The sequence below is a fragment of the Carettochelys insculpta genome, chromosome 3 (genome assembly GCF_033958435.1).
Source record: "Carettochelys insculpta isolate YL-2023 chromosome 3, ASM3395843v1, whole genome shotgun sequence".
NCBI lineage: Eukaryota > Metazoa > Chordata > Testudines > Carettochelyidae > Carettochelys > Carettochelys insculpta.
The window spans coordinates 119,756,903-119,778,820 of NC_134139.1; the positions used below are offsets into that span (position 1 = coordinate 119,756,903).

The 21,918-nt window shown below is 56.5% G+C and overlaps 1 protein-coding gene across 1 annotated transcript in view; it reads right to left on the reverse strand.

Annotated features, from left to right (window-relative positions):
• The window catches only part of NT5DC1 (5'-nucleotidase domain containing 1), a 236,584-nt gene extending 218,037 nt beyond the window's left edge, over positions 1-18,547 (reverse strand). The window contains exon 1 of the mRNA XM_074990709.1: positions 18,455-18,547. Within this exon, the coding sequence (XP_074846810.1) occupies positions 18,455-18,547 (93 nt within the window). The remainder of the gene's footprint in view (positions 1-18,454) is intronic.
• Positions 18,548-21,918: the final 3,371 nt, after the last annotated feature.

The window sequence follows — 21,918 nt, forward strand, 5'->3', positions numbered from 1 at the left end:
CCTCAGAAGGAGGTTCTGGAGGAGCCGGAAGAGGGGCTGCAACCTGGCGCACTCAGTGTAAATGTGCGCCAGGGTCTCCCTCGTTCCACAGAAAAAGCAAGTGTCGGGGAGGGGGGTGAACTGCGCCAAGTACACGCCCGTGCTCACCGCCCCAGGAAGGACTCTCCAGCTTATGTCCCTGGTGGGCCACGGGACCAAGGAAGAATAGAGGCTGGCCCACTGGGGCTCCCCACCCTCCGAAGATGGCAGAAGGTCCCGCCACTTGTGATCTGGGCAGGACGTGAGGGTGGGGAAGTGGAGCATGTGAAGCATGAGTGTGTACAGATGACGTCGGGGCGTGATTCGAAAGGGGATTGGCTGCAAGGCGTGCAGCTGGCTGGGATGATGCTGGGGGGGGAAGTCTCACGGATCTGGGGGCCCACAGAGAGATCCAGAGGGCCAGGAGTGAGAGGGGGGCAGGGTGCACCCTCTCGCAGGACCCGGCATAGGTAGGCATGAGCAGCAGGTGGCAAGGCAGCCTTCACCTCCTCGAGTACGCGCCGGGGAGAATGTAGGGTGGAGAACCCCATGCGCTGGGTGAGTGCCGGGGCCTCCATCCAGGTTTCCCTGGTTGTAGTCCAGGAGGTCTTCGACCCTGGTGATTCCACTGAGGACCAGCCTCCAGCACACCGCAGGGGACTCCGCCGCCTGTACACGGAGGTAGGGGCTCCGCAAGGAGGTCTTCCCCCTCAGTGGCCCCTAAAGGACCTGGAGACTGCGAGCAGCCGCCAGGTGTGGAGGAGGTCCTGGTGGAAGGCTGGCAGCTCCGAGAGGTCTCGCAGATGGCCTCTCAGAGGCAAATAAAGGAGCTGCCGGTCGTATCGGAGCCCTCGGAAACGACGGAGGAAAGCGTGTGCCAGCGTGCTCCACGCCGGACTACCTGCACTATTGCTGTTGAGGAGTCCCTGCAGGGGCCAGAGGTGGAACACATGGACCTGAGTGCGAAGACAGGTCAGGCCCTGTCCTCCCTCCTCCGGGGGGAGACGAAGAACCCCTGAAGGGACCCAGTGCAGTCCTGGCCAAAAGAACTCCAGAACTACCTTCTGGAGGGTGGCCAGGAAACCCGGGGGTGGGACAAGGGTGTTGAGACGGTGCCAGAGCATGGAGAGGACTAGCTGGTTAAGCACCAGTGCCCTCCCCCGTAGGGAGAGGCACTGGAGCAGCCCCGCCCATCTCCGCAACCGCTCAGCCACCCTGCCCTCTAAACCCTGCCAGTTTTCTAGCAGAGAGGGATGCGTGGCGGATAGAAAGACGCCCAGATAGGATAGCGGACCCACGCTCCACCGAATGGCCTGAAGCGTGGGTGGGAGGCGGCCCGCCTGCCACCCAGCCCCGACCACCAGGCCAGAGCTCTTGACCCGGTTGACCCGGGCAAAGGAGGCTGCCAAGTAAACGGCTTGGCAGGCCTCCAACCATGCCAGTCTCCCAGGTCCTGGACCACGAGGAGTACGTCGTCGGCGTATGCTGACAGAACCAGCCGCAGCTCTGGCTCACGGAGCACCAACCCCGTCAACCTTCGTCGAAGAAGACAGAAAAAGGGCTCGATGGCCAGAGCGTAGACCTGGCCTGACAGCGGGCAGCCTTGACGCACCCCTCGCCCGAACCTGATCGGAGCGGTAAGGGTCCAGTTGAGCTTGACCAAACACTCTGAGGCAGCGTACAGCACCCGGAGAAACCCGATGAAACGGGGTCCAAAGCCGAAGGCCCTCAGAGTGCCCAGGAGATACCCATGGTCCACCCTGTCGAATGCCTTCTCCTGAGCCAGGGACAGGAGGACGAACGACAGACCATCCCTATACCCGAGCTCCAAGAGATCCCAGACCAGATAGAGGTTGTTAAAGATGGTGCGGCCCGGGACGGTGTAGGTCTGGTGGGGGTGGACCACGTCCTGCAGCACAGACCCCAAGTGACGGGAGATGGCTTTAGCGATAATCTTGCAATCTGTGCTGAGGAGCGAGATGGGACGCCAGTTCCGAAGGTCGCGGGGGTCCCCCTTTTTGGGCAGCAGGGTGAGGATGGCCCGCCTGCATGACAGGGGGAGGACCCCGCTTTGCAAGGACTCGGCCCAGATGCTGAGCAGGTCTGGGCTGAGGACATCCCAAAACATGCGGTAGAACTCAACGGTCAGCCCGTCCATGCCCGGGGATTTGTTGGTGGGCATGAGACGGAGGGCTTCCGAGAGCTCAGCTAGAGTGAGAGGAAGCTCCAGCCGGTCCTAGTCGCCTGTGCTGACCGAAGGGAGTTGGTCCCAAAGCACTCTGCAGGTGTCGGCATCGGTCAGATCCGGGGAGAAAAGGGTGGCATAGAAGGCGTGAGACCTCTCGCGCATCTCCGCCGGATCCGTAAAGAGGGGTGCCATCCTCCGCAAGGAGGCAGAGGATATGTTTCTTGGCACCCCTCTTTTTCTCCAGGGCCTAGAAGAAGTGGGAGCCACGGTCCATCTCCCGGAGGAGCTGGATGTGCAACCTCACAAAGGCCCCCTGTGCCCGAAGGGCGTCGAGGGCCCCAAGCTCATCCTGCTCCTCCCGGTACATGCTGCAGAGGGATGGACCTCTGCGGCTGGTGGCCAGGCGCCTCTCCAGCTCAAGAACCTCCTGCTCCAGCTGTCCTATCAACGCATCCTGCTGGAAGCTGGCCCCCCGGGCATAGCCGCGGCAGAAGAGCCGCGTGTGCACCTTTCCCAGATCCCACCACCACCGCACCAAGGGAAAGGCATGCCATTGCTCACGCCAGGCCAGCCAGAACTCCCGGAAGGACACCACGAAGCCCACATCCCCCAGCAGGCTATTGTTGAAGTGCCAGTAGGCCGACCCCCGCTTCCCCGGAGAGAGGGAAGCCTTCACGGCCACCACGTGGTGGTCCGAGAAAGGGGCCGTCTGCACGCTGGAGGAGTGGGCCCGAGAGAGATGTTGCCGGGAGATGTCAATGCGGTCCACCTGGGAGTGCATGGATTTGTGGCCCACCACTCGGACGCAGGTGAAGACAGTGTCCTCATCTGGGTGGTGGCTGTGCCAGATATCCACCAGGGAGCAATGATTGATGAGCTCCCTGAGGACGTCCGCAGCGGCCTGGCACTGCTCCATCCCCGTACGGTCCCGTTCCTCGAGGGTGCAGTTAAAATCCCTGCCGAGGACCAGGTACTCGCAAGGATTGATGGAGTCAAGGAAGGCCACCGCCTGCTGGAAGAAGGATGTTCTCTCCGGGCCGGATGTTGGGGTGTAAACATTGATGAGGTGGAGGGGCAGCCCCTCCATCTGTACCCAGAGATACAGCAGGCAGCCTGGCACGACCTCGACGCTCCCCAGCACCTCGGGCTGCAGGTCTGGGGAGAACAGGGTCGCTACCCCGGCCTGATGGGCCGAGAGGTGATTAAGATGGACCCCGCCTCCCACTCCAGCCGCCAGCTGGCTTCAGTGGCCAGAGTAGTGTGGGTCTCCTGTAAGAAGGTGACTGAGTATCCCCCCTCTTGGAGGAAGGAGAGCACCCGGCACCTGCGGAGACCCAACCCGCAGCCCCTGGTGTTCAAGGTGGCAAAGATGATCGGCAGCATTTAGTGGGCTGGGGAGGATCCTCACCGGAGGGAACACCAACGGTCCCTGTGGGGCCGTGCAGCAAGCCGTGGCCAACGCCATAGGTGATTAGAGCATCACGGAAGCCGCGGGCCCGTTGGTAGGCCACGGTGTCCCTCCTCCCAGTCCCCTTGCCCTCCTTTAGAAGGGCCCTCACGGACTCAAGGATGACGTGAAAGTCACCCCAGTGCTGGAGGTCGAGAGCTACTTTGTTCTTGGAGCCGCAAACATCCTCCAAGAACTCGTGCATCTTGTCCGCCAGCGCGTGGGGTGCCGAGGCCTCGGGGTCCCAAGTGCCCCTCAGCCTTGTATCTTTTTGGGCCCGATGGCCGGCAAGAAGGTCGGGATGGGGGCTGGGGCCTGGTTTTGGGAGGAGAAGGGGTGGTGGAAGGAGAGCAGCCCCGAAAGTGCTGGGAGAGGGCGAAGCAAAGGGGGCCTCCTGAGGGGCTGCAGCCTCGGGAGTAGTTATGAACAGACAGGGTCCAAGAGGGGGGCAGGAAGAAAAGGGATGGGGGCAGGAGGGGTAAAGGTTTTAGGGAAGGGGGAGGGGTCATGAGGAAAAGGGGGAGGTGGAGGAGGAGGAGGAGGGAGGGAGGGAGGGTGGGGGAGGCAGTGGGGGGAGGGGGGAGGGGGAAGGTCCAGAGGGAGTAAGGGCACAGGTTCTGGGGCAAGGCATTGATTGGAAGAGGGGGTGGGGGTGGGGGCTAAGGTGGGAGTGGGGGCGGGAGTGCAAACAAGAGGGGTTTCAGGAGGCGGAGCTTTTCCGGGTGGTGAGAAGGGAGAGGGTGTAAAGGACTAGGTACCAGTGCATTCAGCAGCAGGCACTGACGAGGTGGGAGGGTTGGCATTGGGATTTTCGACTCCAGGATGGAAGGGAGAGCAAGGGGGGAACACAGATCCTCCCGGAGCATCCAGGGGCTGAGGAACTGCAGTGGGGAGGGTGTCCCCAGCCAGGGGGGCGGTTGCACCCCGCGACGTCCCTGAACAAGGAGGGGTAGTGGTTGGGGGGATCGCTGGCAGGTGGGGAAAGCGAGGGGGATGGCTGAGTGTAGGCAGTCGTCCCACAGGCTTCTAGTAGCAGGCCCTCTATGTCCAGAGCAGCTGGGGTTAGGCCTACGGCCTCGACCTCCTGCGAGAGGAGGGCGAGGCCGGGGCTCACCTCCTCCAGGCGCTCTGCGACGGCAGTCTGGGCAGCGGCCAGAGGGGTGTCGGAGGAGGGCACGGGCTCAGGACAGGCCTCCTCTGCCCCTTTGGGCTCGGGCTCTGGGACAGAAGGGGTGGTTTCCTCCATTGCTGCCGTGGCGGCCTCAGTCACCCCCAGCAGATGGTCAGTAGCCGGGGGTTCAGCAGGTGGATCAGGGCTGATCCGACAGGGTGGAGTGGCAGGCATGTGCGTTTCTTTTTTTGTGCTTCCCCCTTACTAGTAGCCAGTCCTCCGAAGAGGCGGGCTCGGTGCTAGAGGAGGAAGAACCAGGGGACAGAGGTAATGAGGAGGGAGGGAAGGAGAAGGAGGATGGGACAGCGAGGGAGAGGGATGGCCCACCCTGGGGTGGGCCCTGTCCGGGTCCTGCCGCTGGCCCTGCCTTTCTCTCCTCCACAGACCCAGCTTGAATGCCCACTCGGGCGCTGGTGCCTGCTTCTTCTTGCCACTTGCCATGCGCCTGGGCGTCCTCTGATGCCTGAGTGGCAATGGTTCCGTCCGGGGCGGAAGGAGGAGGGGTGGTTCCAGGGCCTGCCACGGTCAGGGCATCGCCGGTCATGTGGCTGGTGCCCACCGGGTCAGAGGAGGTCCCGGGCTCCCCTCTTTCATGCCGGGCCAGGGGGCAGTCCCTCCGGACATGCCTCGCCAGCCGACACACGAAGCACCAGGCCTCCCCCAAGGTGTAATAGACCCGGTACAGGGCCCCTTGATGAGACAGCAGTATAGTCCCCTCCTGGGCCACCCCGCCCGGTGCTGCCGCCGGCGGCAGTTGGATTCGCGCCTGCCAGCGGAAGGAGAGCACGTGCTGTAGGGCGGGGTCTTTGCAGCCTAGAGGGAGGGGACTCAGGACTGACAAGGAAGGACGGTGGAACTGGGAGGAAGGGAGGGACGGAGGAGAAAACCACCCATACGCCCAGGTTCTCAAGTGGCTCCAGGGGCACGTGGACGCCCCCGACCGCCAAGCCCCTCTCCACCGCCTCCTGCACGGCGGCCTCCAATGCCAGAAAGAAGATAATCTTCCTGAACATTCGAGAGGCCACCACCACGGCCGCGGGCCCCACCACCCGCGCCAACACCTGCACATAGGTCTCCATGTGGGGCGAGGCCGACACCATGAGGCAGCGGACTCTGTGTCTCCTGGTGAGGGCGGGGAAGGGGCTGCGACCATTGGGGATGGTATTCCGAGCAGAGGTGGAAGGAGCAGGATGCATGGCAGTGGCCGCCGCCTGGGCATACGACCTGGGGGCTGGGGGATCACAGCTCCCAGGATCGGTGGAGGGAACAGGGGGGCGAGAAGGAGGGGAAGCTGCAGCAGGTGTTTCTGCAGCTGGGGTGGAAGGCCTGGCCGCGGGAGGTTTGGCCTTCCGGGCAGGGCTCTTGCCCTTTTTGGTCTCCTGGCCCTTCCTGCCCTTTTGGAGGGGGGGGGTGGATTCAGGGCGGGGTCGCTGGAGGAGGGCGCTACGGCAGAGGCAGCAGGAGCCCGGGAGCCCACACCCGTGCCCTCAACCGACGCAATGGCAAGATCCCCGGCAGCCCTGGACGAGTGGGCCACCATTTCAAGGGTGGAAGGTGTAGTAGTGGAGGGAAGAGGGTGGGGGCATCACCAGATTTCCCCCCGGCGGTTGTGGAGGTCATGATGAGGGGCGCAGGGCAAGGAGTTTTATAGAGGTAGGGCACTTTAAGAAGGAGTCGGGGAGGGAGGGAGAAGGGAGGGAGGAAGTGGCTACCCCTCCCCCACTGGCCAGGCGGGGGTGGGGCAGGAGGAGAGAGGGAGGAAAGGGAATGCAAGAAGGCCACAACTCCCAGCACAAGATGGTAAACGGCTCCTACTACTGCACTGGGATGTGGGGGGGGTTCAATATATGTATGTGTGGGGAGGTGAGTGTGAGAGAAGGGGAGGGACTCAGGCACCTAACAAACACAAAAGGTGGGGGGCGTGGGCACAAAGGGAGGGGTAAGAAGGAGGGGTGGCAGAGCCAACCAGGAAGGGGAGGGGGTGTTAGGGGAAAGGTGTGCCCACGGGTGCCTGAAGGAGGGCCCACAGAAGCTGCTGCTGCAGAGCCCCACAGATGCAGGAAGGAGGAATGGGGAGATGGTTAGGGTGGGGCCCAGTTGGAGAGGGCCCCGGCGGCAGCTGGGTGTGGAGGGGGCGGGGCGGTGAAGGAGGCGGTAGCTGCAGGGGTGGGGCAGGGACCACACCCTAACACCCCACCCCCAACTATGCAGCCACCTCTTTGGAGCCCCGGCAGAGAGGGGCCCCACCCAAATTCACCCTTCCCCAAACCACTCCACAGCAAGCTGTGGAGGGAAGTCCAGCTGCCGCCCAAGAAAGCCCCTTACCTCCTCTGAAGCAGCGCGGATGCAGCAGCCAGTAGATGGTAAAGTGGGCCCCAGTAAGGGGCCAGCAGACTCCCCCCCAGAAGATGGAAAGGGGGGTACCCCCTCCCTGCCAAAAGGCAGGGCAGCAGGAGTCCCCCCACACACCACCCACCCAGCAGTTCCAGAAAAAAACTAGCTGGGAGGGGTGGGGTGCGGGGGAGAAGAAAGCAGCCTGCCCAAGGCAGGGAAGAGAAGCTGGCCCAGAAAGGGGGGCCAAAAGACAACCCCAGGGGGGCCTGAAGCAGCCAAAGGCTGCCCACCCCCCAGCACCTCACCTCCCAACTGCAGGGCTCCCCAATTGGGATCCCCACGGCAGCCCTGCACCCTGGAGGACAGAGTGTTTCTGTTCCCTGTCTAGGTCCAGACTTTCATTGGTCAGATAGGCCCTGTGCTCCCTATAAAAGGCTCCCCATTTGGTAGCAGGGGGGAAGGTTTTGGGAGGAGCAGGAGCAGAGCGAAAAGGTACCACGGGGAAGTGGTGGGCGAACTGGCCAGGGTAAGGCTACTACTTTGGGGCAGGGGTAAAGGTCCTGCCAGTTGCCTCTTGTTCTCATAGGGACCCTGGGCCGGAGTCCAGGGTAGAGGGTGGGTCTGGACTCCCCCCACCCTTCCCCCGAGGGATCACTTTACTGGAGCAGGTGAGGGCCTGCAAGGGGACTGGTATTATTCTCCCTGTACTGGTCCTGCCTATGATGAGGATGGCTCGCTAAGCGGAGACCCCTGCCTTTGGAAGGGCCTGGGCAAAAGGGGGGCCTCCATGAGTCTCTGAGGTAGCACAGATCCTCCAGGAAGCGCAGGGACCCACAGAGGCTGACAAGGGACTTTGTCACAATGCATAAAATGACACTTAATAATTCTAAATAATTATGAATGTGAGTCACAGGAACATTTAAATTACTGTTTGCTATTACTTCTGCACGATGGTGAAATTTCAAGAATGAAGTGAATAAGCTTTCTATCAAGTTCTATAAAATACAACCAATTAAATTTAAACAACAGATCATCCAGAAAAGTACTTACAGTTTTAGTCTGACAAAATTCTAGAAACCCTTGAGTTACGTGTAGGCTGCATTCCTCCAACCCCTGCATAACATGAATTTCTGCGCAAGTTGAGGAGAGACTGGAACCAGGCTGCAGCCTGGTTCCCAGCTCCCCTGGGCTTGCAGGAGCCAGCTTGCAAGAGCCAAAGTGGGAGCGAGCCAGGAAGCAGGGGGCAGTTTCTGGGTCACTTAAGCTACGTCTACACGTGAAGCCTACATCGAAGTAGCTTATTTCGATGTAGCAACATCGAAATAGACTATTTCAATGAATAACGTCTACACGTCCTCCAGGGCTGGCAACGTCGACGTTCAACATCGACGTTGCGCAGCACCACATCAAAATAGGCGCTGCGAGGGAACGTCTACACGCCAAAGTAGCACACATCTAAATAAGGGTGCCAGGCACAGCTGCAGACCAGGTCACAGGGCGGACTAGCGCTTCCGGGGCAACAGCTCGCCGCTCCCTTAAACGGCCCCTCCCAGATACACTCAGCCTGCACAGCACGCGGTCTGCGGAGCCATAGGCACGCACACCTCGGGCAACGCAGTCATGCTGGACCCCCAGCAGCAGCAGCAGCTAGACGTCCACCCAGCCGCCCCTGCAGGAGCAGTGCTCTCCCTGCTCAATGCCATGCAGGAGGCAGCTGAGCACCTCCTTGCCACAGAGGAGGAGCTGCCCGCAGGGGAGAAGGATGCAACCCCCAACCCTGCAGCACCCCGACCCCCCTGCCGCCTCATATGCCACCAGCTGTGGAGCTACCCCACCAGCACCGACTGGGGGGAGCGGCTGGTGCTTGGGGAGTGGGACGACGACCGCTGGCTCAGGAACTTTCGCATGAGCCGGCAGACATTTCTGGAGCTATGCCAGTGGCTCACCCCCATACTCAGGCACCAGGACACCACCATGCGGCGTGCCCTCCCTGTGGAGAAACAGGTCGGCAACGCTGTCTGGAAGCTGGCCACTCCAGACAGCTACTGATCCGTGGGCCAGCAGTTTGGCATCGGCAAGGCCACCGTCGGGGCTGTCCTCATGGAGGTAAGAGGACCCACGGGGGGAGGGGGGAAGGCAGCCCTGGCAGGGGAGGGGGGCCCTGGCAGGGGAGGGCCACACACACCCTGCTCACCCCTCATTGGTGCTCTCCCATGTGCTTCCCCAGCAGGTCGTCCGCGCCATCAATGCCATGCTCCTACACGGGCTCGTGAGGCTTGGGGACCAGATGCCGCCATCGCGGGCTTTGCCACCCTGGGCTTCCCCAATTGCTTCGGGGCTCTGGATGGGACTCACATCCCCATCTGCGCCCCGGAGCACAGTGGAGGACGTTACATCAACTGGAAGGGCTACCACTCAGTGGTCCTCGAGGCCTTGGTGGGCAGCCGGGGCCGTTTCCAGGACATTTATGTGGGCTGGCCTGGCAGCACCCACGACGCCCGAGTATTCCAGAACTCGGACCTGTGCCACCGGCTGGAGGCGGGGACCTACATCCCGCAGCGGGAGATCCCTGTGGGGGACACCACTATGCCCCTCTGCGTCATCGCAGATGCGGCATACCCCCTCCGGCCCTGGCTCATGCACCCGTACACGGGCCATCTGTCTGCCAGCCAGGAGCGCTTCAACCAGCACCTGAACCACGCGCGCCAGGTGATGGAGCACATATTTGGCCGCCTCAAAGGGCACTGGAGGTGTCTCCTCACCCACCTGGATGCGGGCCCCACCAACATCCCCCAGATTGTGGGTGCGTGCAGCGCCCTACACAATCTGGTGGAGAGCAAGGGGGAGGCCTTCTTTCAGGGCTGGGCTGTGGAAGCCGGCAGGGCCGCTGTGCAGCCACCCGCTGCCCCCAGTCGCCAGGTGGACCCCGAAGGGAACCGGGTCCAGGAGGCCCTGCGGGCCCACTTCAATGAGGCCGCGGGGCGAACGCTGGCAGGCCCCCCTCTGCCCCCCCCCATCCTCCACAACACTCCCTGCCCCTACGCCCACACCACAGAGCACCCAACAGCACACACCCCACTTTTCTTGTACAAATAAAAGCAGACACTTGTTTGTGAAATCAAACGTTTACTTGAACTCTTCTTAATAAGAACTATAGAACTTCTAACTAACTTATGTATTATATGTATGTATATTAATATAAAAACAGGGATAACAAGGAAGGGAAGAACTATTTACATGGGGGGGAAGGATCAGACAGTGAAAACGGGGGGTCACAAATAAATAAATACAAACTATGTACAGGGCAAAAAACAAAAAAAGTGGGGGGAATATATACAAAGGGGGGGGCACGTCCTGGGCCCCACGCCCCTACAGTCCAGCACTGGGGGTGGGTGGCCGGGATCCCCGCCTCGGCCGCAGCCCTGGCCGGGACTGGCTGGGGGCCGGGTGGACCGGGAGATACGGCCGGCGAGTGTCAGCTGGCCCCAGGTCCCCCTCGGTGGAATGGCCCTCGGTGGCGGGTGGTGGGGCGACGACGGACGGCGCGGCGACTGGAGCAGCGGGTGGAGCACACAGGGCAGGCGCAGTGGTGGCCAGCACGGCCTGGGGGGCCAGGTAATCCGCTGTGTGGTTGAATGTCTGCATGTAGGCCCCCCATGCCTCTTGGCGCCAGGCCAGCGCCCACTCTTGCAGGTGGAGGCGGCGTTGCTCCACCTGCAGCCGCTGCTCCGTGACCTCCACCTGCCGGCAGTGGAGGGCCAGCAGCTGGGGGTCCGTCGCCGGCGGCTGCTGCTGCTGCGTCCGCCATCTTGCCCGCCGTGGGGCCGGTCGTTGCTCCGCCGAGGGGCTGGCCTGGACCAATGGCCCCAAAGGGGATTCCGGAACCACTGAAGCCTCACCGGCACTCTCCGGTTCTTCCGATGGTGCAGCTGCGGAACACAGGAGGGGGGGAAGAAGAGTGGAGACAGCCATTAGTGAGGGCCCCGAGCCGTGGCCCTTGTCCCCTGACCCCTGTGCTGCAGGTTCCCCACCCCGTCCTTGGGAGATGCTGCTGTGATGGGGTTCAAGGGTCCCCCTGCACTGCTCCCCCTCCCCTGGCGGGAGTGACTCTCACTTCACTCAGCAGGTATGACAGGAGAGGTTTCTAAGGCAACAGATGCCCAGTTTCTCCCAGAAGCGACAGTACAGCAGTCAGAGACAGTCCTTTCAACCCGTCCTGGGGAGAAGACCCCGAGGGGTGCCCCTCTGGGGTGTAGCTTTCCCCTTCCTCAGGCTGGCTGCCTTCCAGCTCTCCCTTCCCCTAGCCTCTAACTGCGGCCCCTGATTCAAACCCAGCTCGGCTCCTCCCTCCTCTTTGTTCAGGGCAAAGGTGTAACCTGCCAGTTGTAGCCCCAGGATCATCCTTAGCCACTGGGAGCTATTCAGCTTGTTGCTCATATCTAGCCTGAGTCTCGCATTTGCACTCCCCCCACTCCATCACATGCTGCTGCAGCTGCTGCTGTTGCTACTGCTGCTGCTGCTGGGTGTCCCACCCCCTCCTCCCGGGGGACCCTAGAGGTTCTGCTCCCCCCTGTCCCGGGGATGGGGCATGACACTGTCATGCTGGGGGGGGGCAGGGGCTGATGCACTCCTGTGAGGGACATGCCACTGCTGTCCTTGGGCCCATGGTCATCTGGGCATGTGGAGGGCCCTGGCCATATCTATCACCCCCGCCCCTCAACCCCGCGGGTGTGTACCGGGGGGGTACATACCTGATGGTCCACTCCCACGGTCGGGGGACACCCGGGGGACGGACGCCCGGCTGCTGCTCTGGGATGGCAGAAGGAGGATCTGGAGGCCGGTGTCGGTGGAGGAGGACTCCCCCTCCGCCTCCTCCTCCTGCTCCGGTGCCCCGGGGGTGGGCTCCTGGGGGGACCCCCGGGGTGTGGGGCTTGCCTCCGGGGCGGACTCCACCTCCGGGGCCTGCTGGGGCTCCTCAGCCGAGGTGTCAAGCATGGCCAGAGGGGAGGAGGTGTGCCGGGGGCCCAGGATGTCCCTGAGCTCCCTGTGATAGGGGCAAGTGACGTGAGCGGCCCCAGATCGGCCAGCCGCATCCCGGGCCCGGGCGTAACCCTGCCGCAGCTCCTTCACTTTACTCTGGACATGGTCCGGAGTGCGGGCAGGGTGACCCCAGGCAGCCAGGCCCTCGGCCAGCCGAGCGAACGCATCCGCATTCCGCCTCTTGCTCCCCATTACCTGGAGCACCTCCTCCTCGCTCCAGAGCCCCAGCAGGTCCCGAAGCTCGGCCTCCGTCCAGCAGGGGCCCCGCTGCCGCTTCCCGGCCTGGCTCCTGCCCTGGTAACCCTGGCTTCCCTTCGGGGGGGTTCCCTGAGGGCTCTGGGGGGGATGCCGGGCGGCCATCAGGTCAGTTGGGGGTGTGGGTGGCTGAAGAAGAGAGTGCAGGCGAGCCACGTGTTATTGCTGCTGCCTGCATGCTCTCTCAGCTTCCTGCACAGAAAGGGAGGGGGTGGGCACCTTTAAGGGGCTGCTCCATTCGGCCACCATTGAGCTGAGGGGCTGGAGAGAGTGTCTCTCAACCCCTCAGCTGATGGCCGCCATGGAGGACCCCGCAATTTCGAAGTTGCGGGATGCACAACGACTACATGTTCCCTACTTCGACGTTGAACGTCGAAGTAGGGCGCTATTCCCATCCCCTCATGGGGTTAGCGGCTTTGACGTCTTGCCACCTAACGTCGATGTTAACATCGAAATAGCGCACAACATGTGTAGCCGTGACAGGCGCTATTTCGAAGTTAGTGCCGCTACTTCGAAGTAGTGTGTACGTGTAGACACGGCTTTAGAGACCTGGGAAACACACCAACCACAAGCAGTGGGGAGCTGGGAACCAGGCAGCAGTCTTGGTCAGATTCCTGGCTCCAGCCAGTGGAAAGGAACTGGGAACCAGGGGCAGCCTGGCTCCCAGCTCCCCTCCACTCCTTGGAGCCAGGAAACTAACCAGGGCTGATGCCCTGCTAAGTTTCTGGGCTCTGCAAATGGCGGGGAGCCAGGAGCCAGTCTGCCACATGGTTCCCAGTGCCCCACCACTCCAAGGACCAGGAAATCACTCCTGTCAGTGTGGCAGTCACATTAACCCAAGACACACACAACTCGGTTGTGTGTATCTCAAGAGTTTAATATATATTAAAGGCAAAACATTGCAGAGTTGAATCTCTGTACAGAACAATCAGTGAAAGCTATATACTACATCTATCTTACTTGTACAGAAATATATGAAAAAAGCTATCATCTAGTCATTCCTCAGATCCAGAAAAGCTTTAGTTCAGACTAAAGTTGTTGAAAGTGGAAGTAGGGGTGTTGAAAAGCTGCCTTCAAAATTATTTATCAAAGAACAATTGGATTCGCAACTAAATTACATTTTTCACAGAATCTGTCGACAAAGGCACTCTTCGTCATCTGAGAGAGGCAGAAGGCTGTCGGCGGATGTGCTGAGTTTTGTCAACAGACTGTCATCAAAATGCCAACAACCTGCTGCCTCTCCCAGATGACGAAGAGTGCCTTTGTTGACAGATTCTGGTGACAAAAACGCTGTGTGGACGCTCTGGGGAGGCCTTCTGTTGACAGATGGCTTCCAGGACACTGGGCAGGCCTGTCTACTGTACTTCTGGTTGGTTGTTTTGTTGAGAGTGCAGCCGGGCAGGGCAGATTGCTCTTTTAATTCGCTTTAGTGTATGGCCACACTCTGTTGGCAGTTGTTTTGTCAGAGAATCTCTTCCAACAGAAACACCTGTCGACTGATGCATCTTGTGTACCCATAACCTAAAAGTGGAAGGAAGAGAGAAAAGAAAAGGGGAGAGGGTCTGTGGGAGTCTTGCGAAACATCCTAGAGCACGGGGTCAGCACCCCTGGCACAGATGCCAAGAGTGGCATACAAGCGGATTTTCATTGGCACAAGAGGTGGGAGCTCAGCCCCACTCCTTCTCCCCCATGCAGCCATGAGCTTGCTCAAAGCCATGCTGCTTGTGGATTAACAGAAGACCAGTTAATGCTACCAACCTCCACCTGCATCTGCATCTTAATTGATTTATTAATTAAGCTGTTGCAAGTAAGACTAGTAGGGACTTTCAAAAGTATTACCGGCACTCAGACATAGAGGTCAAAAGGTCAAATTTTGGCACTGTGCCTCAGAAAGATTGCTGGCCCCTGTCCTAAAGTGTAAACTTGCAACTGGTTGGTATTTGGTAGAGATACAAGAGTTGGTGAAACAATATGGGAAAAGCATCCAGGAGACATGTGTGAACATACATGAAAAGCCACGAGATAGCCATCCTACACTAAGCGAATCTCTGGACTACAAATTTAAGCTGAGCTATGTTAGGTTGATTTACAGCCACCACAGAAATCTCTTCAGTGGCTCATGTCCACACTTTTCTCCTTGTGTCAGCAGCGTACATCCTCCCAAGAATCACTTTCGCTTACTGAAGAGGGGCATGTGGGGTCTGAGAGCCTGAGCTCTCATCTCAATGCACAGAATCCTGCTGAGGCCCCAGCACACCTCCTCCCCGCAAGTTCTCAGCTTCCTGCTGGACCAAGGATGTTAAAACGGTTAGCGAGTTAAATGTTAGCGCTTAACCAGTTACCCATTTTAAATTAGGACCTGCTGCCTGGCCCACTATAGCCACAGCTGTATAATCCCGCTGCAGCCATGAGGTCCCACTGCTAGTCCCGCTGTGGCTCTGAGGTCCCATCATCCAGCCCCTTCATGGCTAGGTGAGCCATCCCACCACAGGAGGCCACCACCAAAGTTCGTCATTAAGGGTCAGTTAACCAGTTAGCATACTTATAATCCTCATGCTTGCCAGTATGCTTACTGTTTAACTGGCTAACATCTCTGTGCTGTACCATGGCAGGCACTGGCAGGGAGTCAGGACCACAGGTATAGTGTAGCCCAGTGCTTCCCAACCTGGGGTGTGAGGATCCCGAGGGTATTGCAGGGGGTCCATGTAGAATATAAAAGATAAATAAAAAATAAGCATAGAAAATCAAATTGGATTGATGGAGGTCTGCAAACGGTTTGAGGAAGTGGTCATTAGGGGTTTGCACATGTGAAAATGTTGGGAACCACTGGTGTAGTCTATAAGCACAAATATTCAATATATAGCTTGTAAGTCTATTTTCAAGCCTATCTATTCTCCTCAGTCTTTCACTGTTTTATTCTATTCTAGCAGTAATGCAAAGGACCTACAGGGGATAACAGCCTGTAGAAGGTAGTGTGAACATATTTTTGATACTACATAGGTGCAAGTATGTGAAAATGTCTAGCCCTTTTAACTCGGCTAGTCTAACCACAAAGGGGCCAGTGCGCTGATGCAGAATGTGATATTATCCTGTGTGACATCGGAAGGTGCCAAAAATATAATGGCCCTTGTCAGACTGGACTCATGCTTTACTGAAAAACAGAGGCAAGAGTCATCTTGTGGTACTTCTCAATACTCTAACCACAGGTGCTCACATGAAGTGACGTCTCTTGCATGTTCAAAAGAGTGTACTAGTTTAATACTGCAATCAAATGTGCATACCCTCAAAATCTTAGGGTGGAGAAGTCTGGTTTTAGTCTTAGGAAGCTTGGACAAAGTGGTGCAAGAAGGCCCATAACACCTCACATAAATTCTTATTTATTAATGAAGCTGTTGTAGGCAGGACTATAAGTGACTTTAAAAAGTATCATCAGCACTTGGTTTGTACATAGAGGTCAAAAGGTCAAATTTTGGCACTCCACCTTGGAAAGGTTGCTGACCCCATCCTACAGTGTACAAGCATAAGAGGGGATTTTCTCTTCCTCAGAGAGAGGATTTTCATTCCTCAAACTCTCTTCTTCTTTATCTTGTCTGTTCACTGGTACTAGTACCTCTCTAAGTCTTTCAGTTTCGTCTCCTATAGTACCTTCTCACCATCAGTGGAGAGGCTGTTCCTCTAACTCCTCAGGTCATCAGGAGGAAGCATGAGTTTGGAGTTAAACTAGGCATTTGCAATTGTATACTCAGGCTGTATATATGTTACAAGCTGGGGCAAATGAATCCATTTATGTGTTAGTTGCCTTAACATTTTATTGTGTGTAATTTTAATAACTGTTGTATTAAAGATTGTTCTGGTTTTGGTACTGCCCACTGCATACATGTGATTGCTGCAGGTCCCGAGGCCTGCTTCCAGACATAGAGTCTTGAGCTCCTAATATCTGCAGCCAAGGTGAGAGTTAACTTAAAGATTCTCAGGTCAGACTGGTGAGTGGATACCCAAAACAATATTCCTGATCAGCTTCCCAGCTCTGGTCAACAGTAGAGGGCCTGGGCAGGAGTCCAGCTGGAAGCAGGCTCACAGTAGCAGCCTGGCTGTGATCTCTGAGCCCAAGCAGGAGCCTAGTTTAGAAAGGGAAGCTGAGAGCAGCCTTTTCCAACCCCACTTCTTAGCATGACAAACTGATCTGTGAGTGGCTTTCTTGTGTATTTCCAAGCTACAGCACAGAGCTGTGAAACTGACATGACTGACAGCCAACAGCTGATGTAAGTCACAGTGTCTACATAGACATTGCATCACCTGAGCTACACCAACACAAGCCCTGTGCCTCTTGTGAAGATGGAGTTATTATGTCACCATAGCAGGGTAGTTAACATCCGTGCGAGCAAGGCTGTATTGTGTACACTGACATAATTAGGTCAGCATAAAGTGCCCTAGGTGGACCTAAGCCTGTATTGTAGACCAAGCCTAAGTTTTACAAGAAGGTCTTCCAGCACATATTACTTACCCTCAAAACATTTTGTGAATTGAAGCAATGTGAAACTGAGATGGAAATAAACAATTCCTCCAACTTCTCTCTCCCAGCAAGAAAAAGGGATTTTGACACTATGACCAGAAAGATGTAGCATGCTCATATACTAAGTCCCCAAAAATTCATGTAATCAAATGAGTAATCAAAAGCAGATGAGTCATGAAAAATATTAAAGCCCTGAATTTCAAAGATGTTAAATTCCATCACTTCCTTTAACAGGAACTGCCACTGCATTCAACGCCTATAAAAATAAAACCCTAAAAGGCTACATCTATACTAGAGAGTTTTGTTGACAAATCTGGGGGTTTGCAGACAAAACTCATGGAGCATGTACAAACAAAATGCATTTTTTGACAGAAACTGTTGACAAAAAAGCCATGTAGACACGCAGGGGGGCCTGCCATCGACATCAATCTGCTTCTATGTATAGACGTGATCTGTCGACGGAAGTTTTGTTGGAACATCTCTTCTGACAGCAACTTCTGTAGACAGATGCTTCTCGTGTGGACGTAGCCTAAGACCATTACAGCCATAACAGCTAAAAACATCCAACTTTTGTCAGAGGGCTTGTCTACGCATAAAATGCTCCAGCTGTGCCACTGTAGCACTTCAATGTGGAATCATCAGGGCCACCACTCAGACTGGCAGGTGGTAGTTGGAATGGACTGTTTTCTGTTGCTGTAGTTAATCTTCCTCCCCAGGAGGTGGAAAGAATTCTTCTGTCACCCTAGCACTGGCTACGCCAGGGGTCAGGTTGAATTAACTATTTTCCTTGGGGTGTGGATTTTTCACACCCATGAGCCACACCGCCAGGTCGAGATCAGGTCTGATTCCATTCATGTCACCTGGGCAAAAAATTCCACTGAATTAGAACGTGACAGGGCCCATAACAACAGTTTTGTTTTAAGCTTCCAAGATGGTAGAAATAACAACATCCAAACACACAGCACATTTACCAGAAAAAAGAAGAGCAATAGGAGTGGGTGCCGCCTCTGATGGGTCCCCTGCTTCCTCAAAGCCAAGAAGAAGTCTTGTGGCACCTTATAGACTAACAGGTATTTTGGAGCATAACCCTTTGTGGGCAAAGACCCGCTTTGTCAGCTCCAAAATATCTGTTAGTCTATAAGGTGCTACAGGACTTCTTGTTGGTTTTGAAGATACAGACTAACTCGGCTACTCCTCTGACACTTGCTTCCTCAAAGTACCGGTAAACCACGCTCGAGTGTTGCCGAGCTGGTCAGGAATAAAAAAACGGGGCTATGTAACCACAAGCAGCGGCGGCGATCAGCCAGCGCAGCCCCTCTGTGCACCAGCAACTCTGGACTGCAGCCAGCGCAAGGCGCGCAGGGGCGGCAATGCAGAGGCTGGGCTGGGCTGGCGCAGGGAAGCCCCTCCCCGATCCGCCCGGGTTGGCCGGCCGAGCCCCAGGGGCTCATAAGCCGCTCGGCTGCAGCCCCGGCGCCCGCCACTCACCCGGGCGGCCTCTGGGCAGCGGTAGCGGCACAGCGTGTGGTCCAGGTCGAAGCCGACGGCGTCGCAGCAGCCCAGAGAGAAGAGCTGGGCCATGCCTGGGTTGCTGCGCTGCTGCTGCTGCTTCCTGCGGCGACCGCGGCCAGGCCCGGCTGCGCCTCTACCCGCCCTCTCCTCCTCTCTCCTTTGCGCCCGGGCGCTGCCCTGCCTCGGAAAGCGCCGCCCTACCCATAGGTGGCCCATGAGAAGCGCGTGGGCGGTGCGCCACCCTTCTGTGCCCTGCCAGCACTTCACTTGCTAGAGGGGCGCCCCCCTCCCATCCGCAGCCCCTCCCTGCAAACACCAGTCACCCTTGGTCCCACTGGCCGGGGACCCCAGCCGCTCGGGAACAGTCTCGGAGGGATAATAGGGGAAGGGCACTAGCAATACATAGGGGCTGCCAAGGAGACACGTGCCCCCTCATGCCGCAAGGGGCTCGAGCCTCTGGAGGAGGCAGGGGGAGGGGAGTGGGTCTGGTGCCTCCAGCAGGGTTTGGAGCCCCCCACACTTACCAGTGGCCAGAGGTGCTCAGTTATATAGGTCTGTGATGCCCTAGCATCAGGTATACTCTGGAGTCAGGCTCCTGCAAAGATCACCACCTGCATCCCCCAGCCCTGCCTGTCACCCTGAGTGACTTAAAACACCCCAAGGCCCCTGCCACCACCAGTGCAGGGCTAGCATAGCTTCGGGTGTTGGTGCTGGAGCATGGTATGGACCCGCCCTCCTTCCTCCCTCCGCTGCAGGGACACAGGTGCTGGTGGTATCATCGAGGACCTTGGGATGCGCAGGGGGAGAGCATGTGGGGGCAACAGGCAGGCAGCAGCACTCAGACCCCCAACCCCTTCCAGAAGCCACTACCAGAGGATGGTGCCCCAAGTAAGTGTGGCACCCTCCCAACACACACACACCTCTTTGTGCACCCCACTCCCTCCAGAGCCTGCACTCTCTCCACTAACCCCCTCATACTACCCTTAACTTCCTTCTTTCCCCTAAACTCCTAGAGCCCGTACCCAGTACCCCTACCTACTGCCTCAGCCAGAGCCAGCACCCAGACTCCATCCCACTACCAGCATACCTCACCCCTCCTGTACCCACATTCTCTCCTGCACCCAAACTGCCCCCCTGAGACTACATCCTGCATTCCCCTACTCCACCCCAGAGTCTGAATCTCAACTCCATCCCAGAACTTGGATGCCAGATCTCCACGTACAGCCAAGTCCACCAACAAACCCTACCTCTTCCCCATTCTACATCCAAACTCCTTCCCAGGTGATGCCTCAATCACCTGCTCCATCTCAGAGCTGGCACCCAGCATGCAAATTCTATCCCAGAGCCCACATCCATCCTGACTCAAACTCCCTTACAGAGCCTTAGGCAGGTGCAGGGAGAAGAAAGAGAGTTTGAGGTGGGGAGAGGTGCAGACTCCAAGTATTTTGGGCACCACCCCGGCCGTTGGCTGCAGAGGGAAGTGAAGCAATGAAACTCCATTTCTTGGCTGCCAGCTGCGCTGCTGGGGAAAGTGGAGTGAGGTGGTTTTCAGCCAGGGAGCTGCGTCAATCTGCTTTCCTCTGCTGTGGGAGTACCCCTGCTTGAGCACTGGGAACCCTCCCCACCTCCATTATTTCCCTGGGCTATGTCACTGGGGGAGTGGGCTTGAGGGAAGACTCAGGGGAAGGGGCAAAAGAGGCAGGACCAGTGGTAGAAGGGACATTGTCCTAGCCCTCTCCCAGGTGACATGGGTGAGTCACGTACAGGGGAGGCTGGTCACTTGACCTGTGCCCTCATTACATCCTTCTTTTCTAGATCCCACTGGGGTGGGGAGTAAGGGCCAAATCCTCTTGCCATTTAGAGGTGAAAAATGCTATTGGCGTGGTCCTTCTTCCCCCTGCACGGCACAGGAGAATTTACTCCTCTCCTCCATCACTTGTGGGGGTCTCAGTGCCCTGGAATTCAGAAATAGGGCTCTCCCAACCTGTACAGTTCTAGAACAGATTGAATGTTATCTGTTGCTAGTGCCTGTTAGTTTATCATGAGTCCTGCAATATTCAGTGTTTCTTCTTAAAGCTCCAGCAGCTGGGGTCATGGGATTAGAGGGCACTCTTAGCTTTCATTTTTAAAAACAAAACACGCTTCTAACTTTTACAGTTACAAAAGTTTGAAAAATGTTATATGAATGCAACCTCAAGTGTTCCAAAACCAGAAGGCAAATAAAATAAGCCCGAGCTTTTTTAATTTTTTAAAACCTTGTGCGTTTTTTCCTCAGGACAGATCATGCAATTTGCATTAAACAACATGTATTAAACTTCATGTATACTTGTGCAGAGCTAAGTCATATTTAACCAAATCTTCAAATACACTTTCTCCTGTGAACACAAAACAAAAAAAAACAAGGTAGAGGATGGTGAAATACACCACAGAGACTTGATCAGCAGGATACTGACTGTTTAAAGAAGAAGTGGCCAAACTGCATCTTGGAAGCTGCTTGTGGGTCTTCTACAGCGCAGCTTATAGAGCCTCCCACTCTTTATCAGCCCATTCTCTACCTAACCTACCAGACTTGCTGAGGAAAGAGGGGATCTCAGTGCATCGTCAGGAGGAGTGGGACCCAAGCTCCCAAGCCTCAGCAAGTGCCTCTCCTCGTCCCACAGGACAGATATGGAATTGCTCAAGCTGTTTAATGTTCTGTCTAGAAAGTCTCTGTCTAAGATCCATACAAGAAAGATGTTAGGACTATTATATTGGGTATTAGTTGTCTCTATAAAAGGTAAACACATATACTTGCAGAATATAAAACACGAGGTGCTACAGCCTTTTATTTCATTAGATGGTTCTTGTGATATTTAGGAACATAAATAAAAAACAGAATTCAAGGAGTTAAACTGAAGAAAATCTGAGTCCATTTTCAGTTCTATGAGAGATTACAAAAAAAAAAGTCAGCTGCAGAGTATTCACCTGGGTCATCAGAATTCACATAATTAACCTGGGAATAAGCAACCCTCAAACAGTTGCTTACTTTTAGCTGACAAGTGAGAAGTTTCCTTTCCCCAAAATGTATTTATTTTTCTTAAGTTAATCTTGAAATTTCACCTCACCCTCTGATCTGTTCTTCTCAGATGGCACCTGAGTACATACAGGGCTCAGAAGGGAAAATTTCGTCCAAAGGGTTCCCCTTTCTTTGTGACCTCTCTCTCTGAAATTAAATTAATGTATTTATATAAAAGTGTTAGCTATGGAAACAATGCTCCCTCAACATACTTTCTGGCCTGAGGCCTTGAGCACACAATAAGTTTCATACAAAGGCAAAGATCTACCCACATGTTGCTCTTCGATGGATCAGGGCCTTAGTTTTTCAGACTGCAGCTTTCTCAAAGCAAGATCAATTTATGTTGATTATAGATTTTAGTTACTCTACCCAACGTGTGATAGTT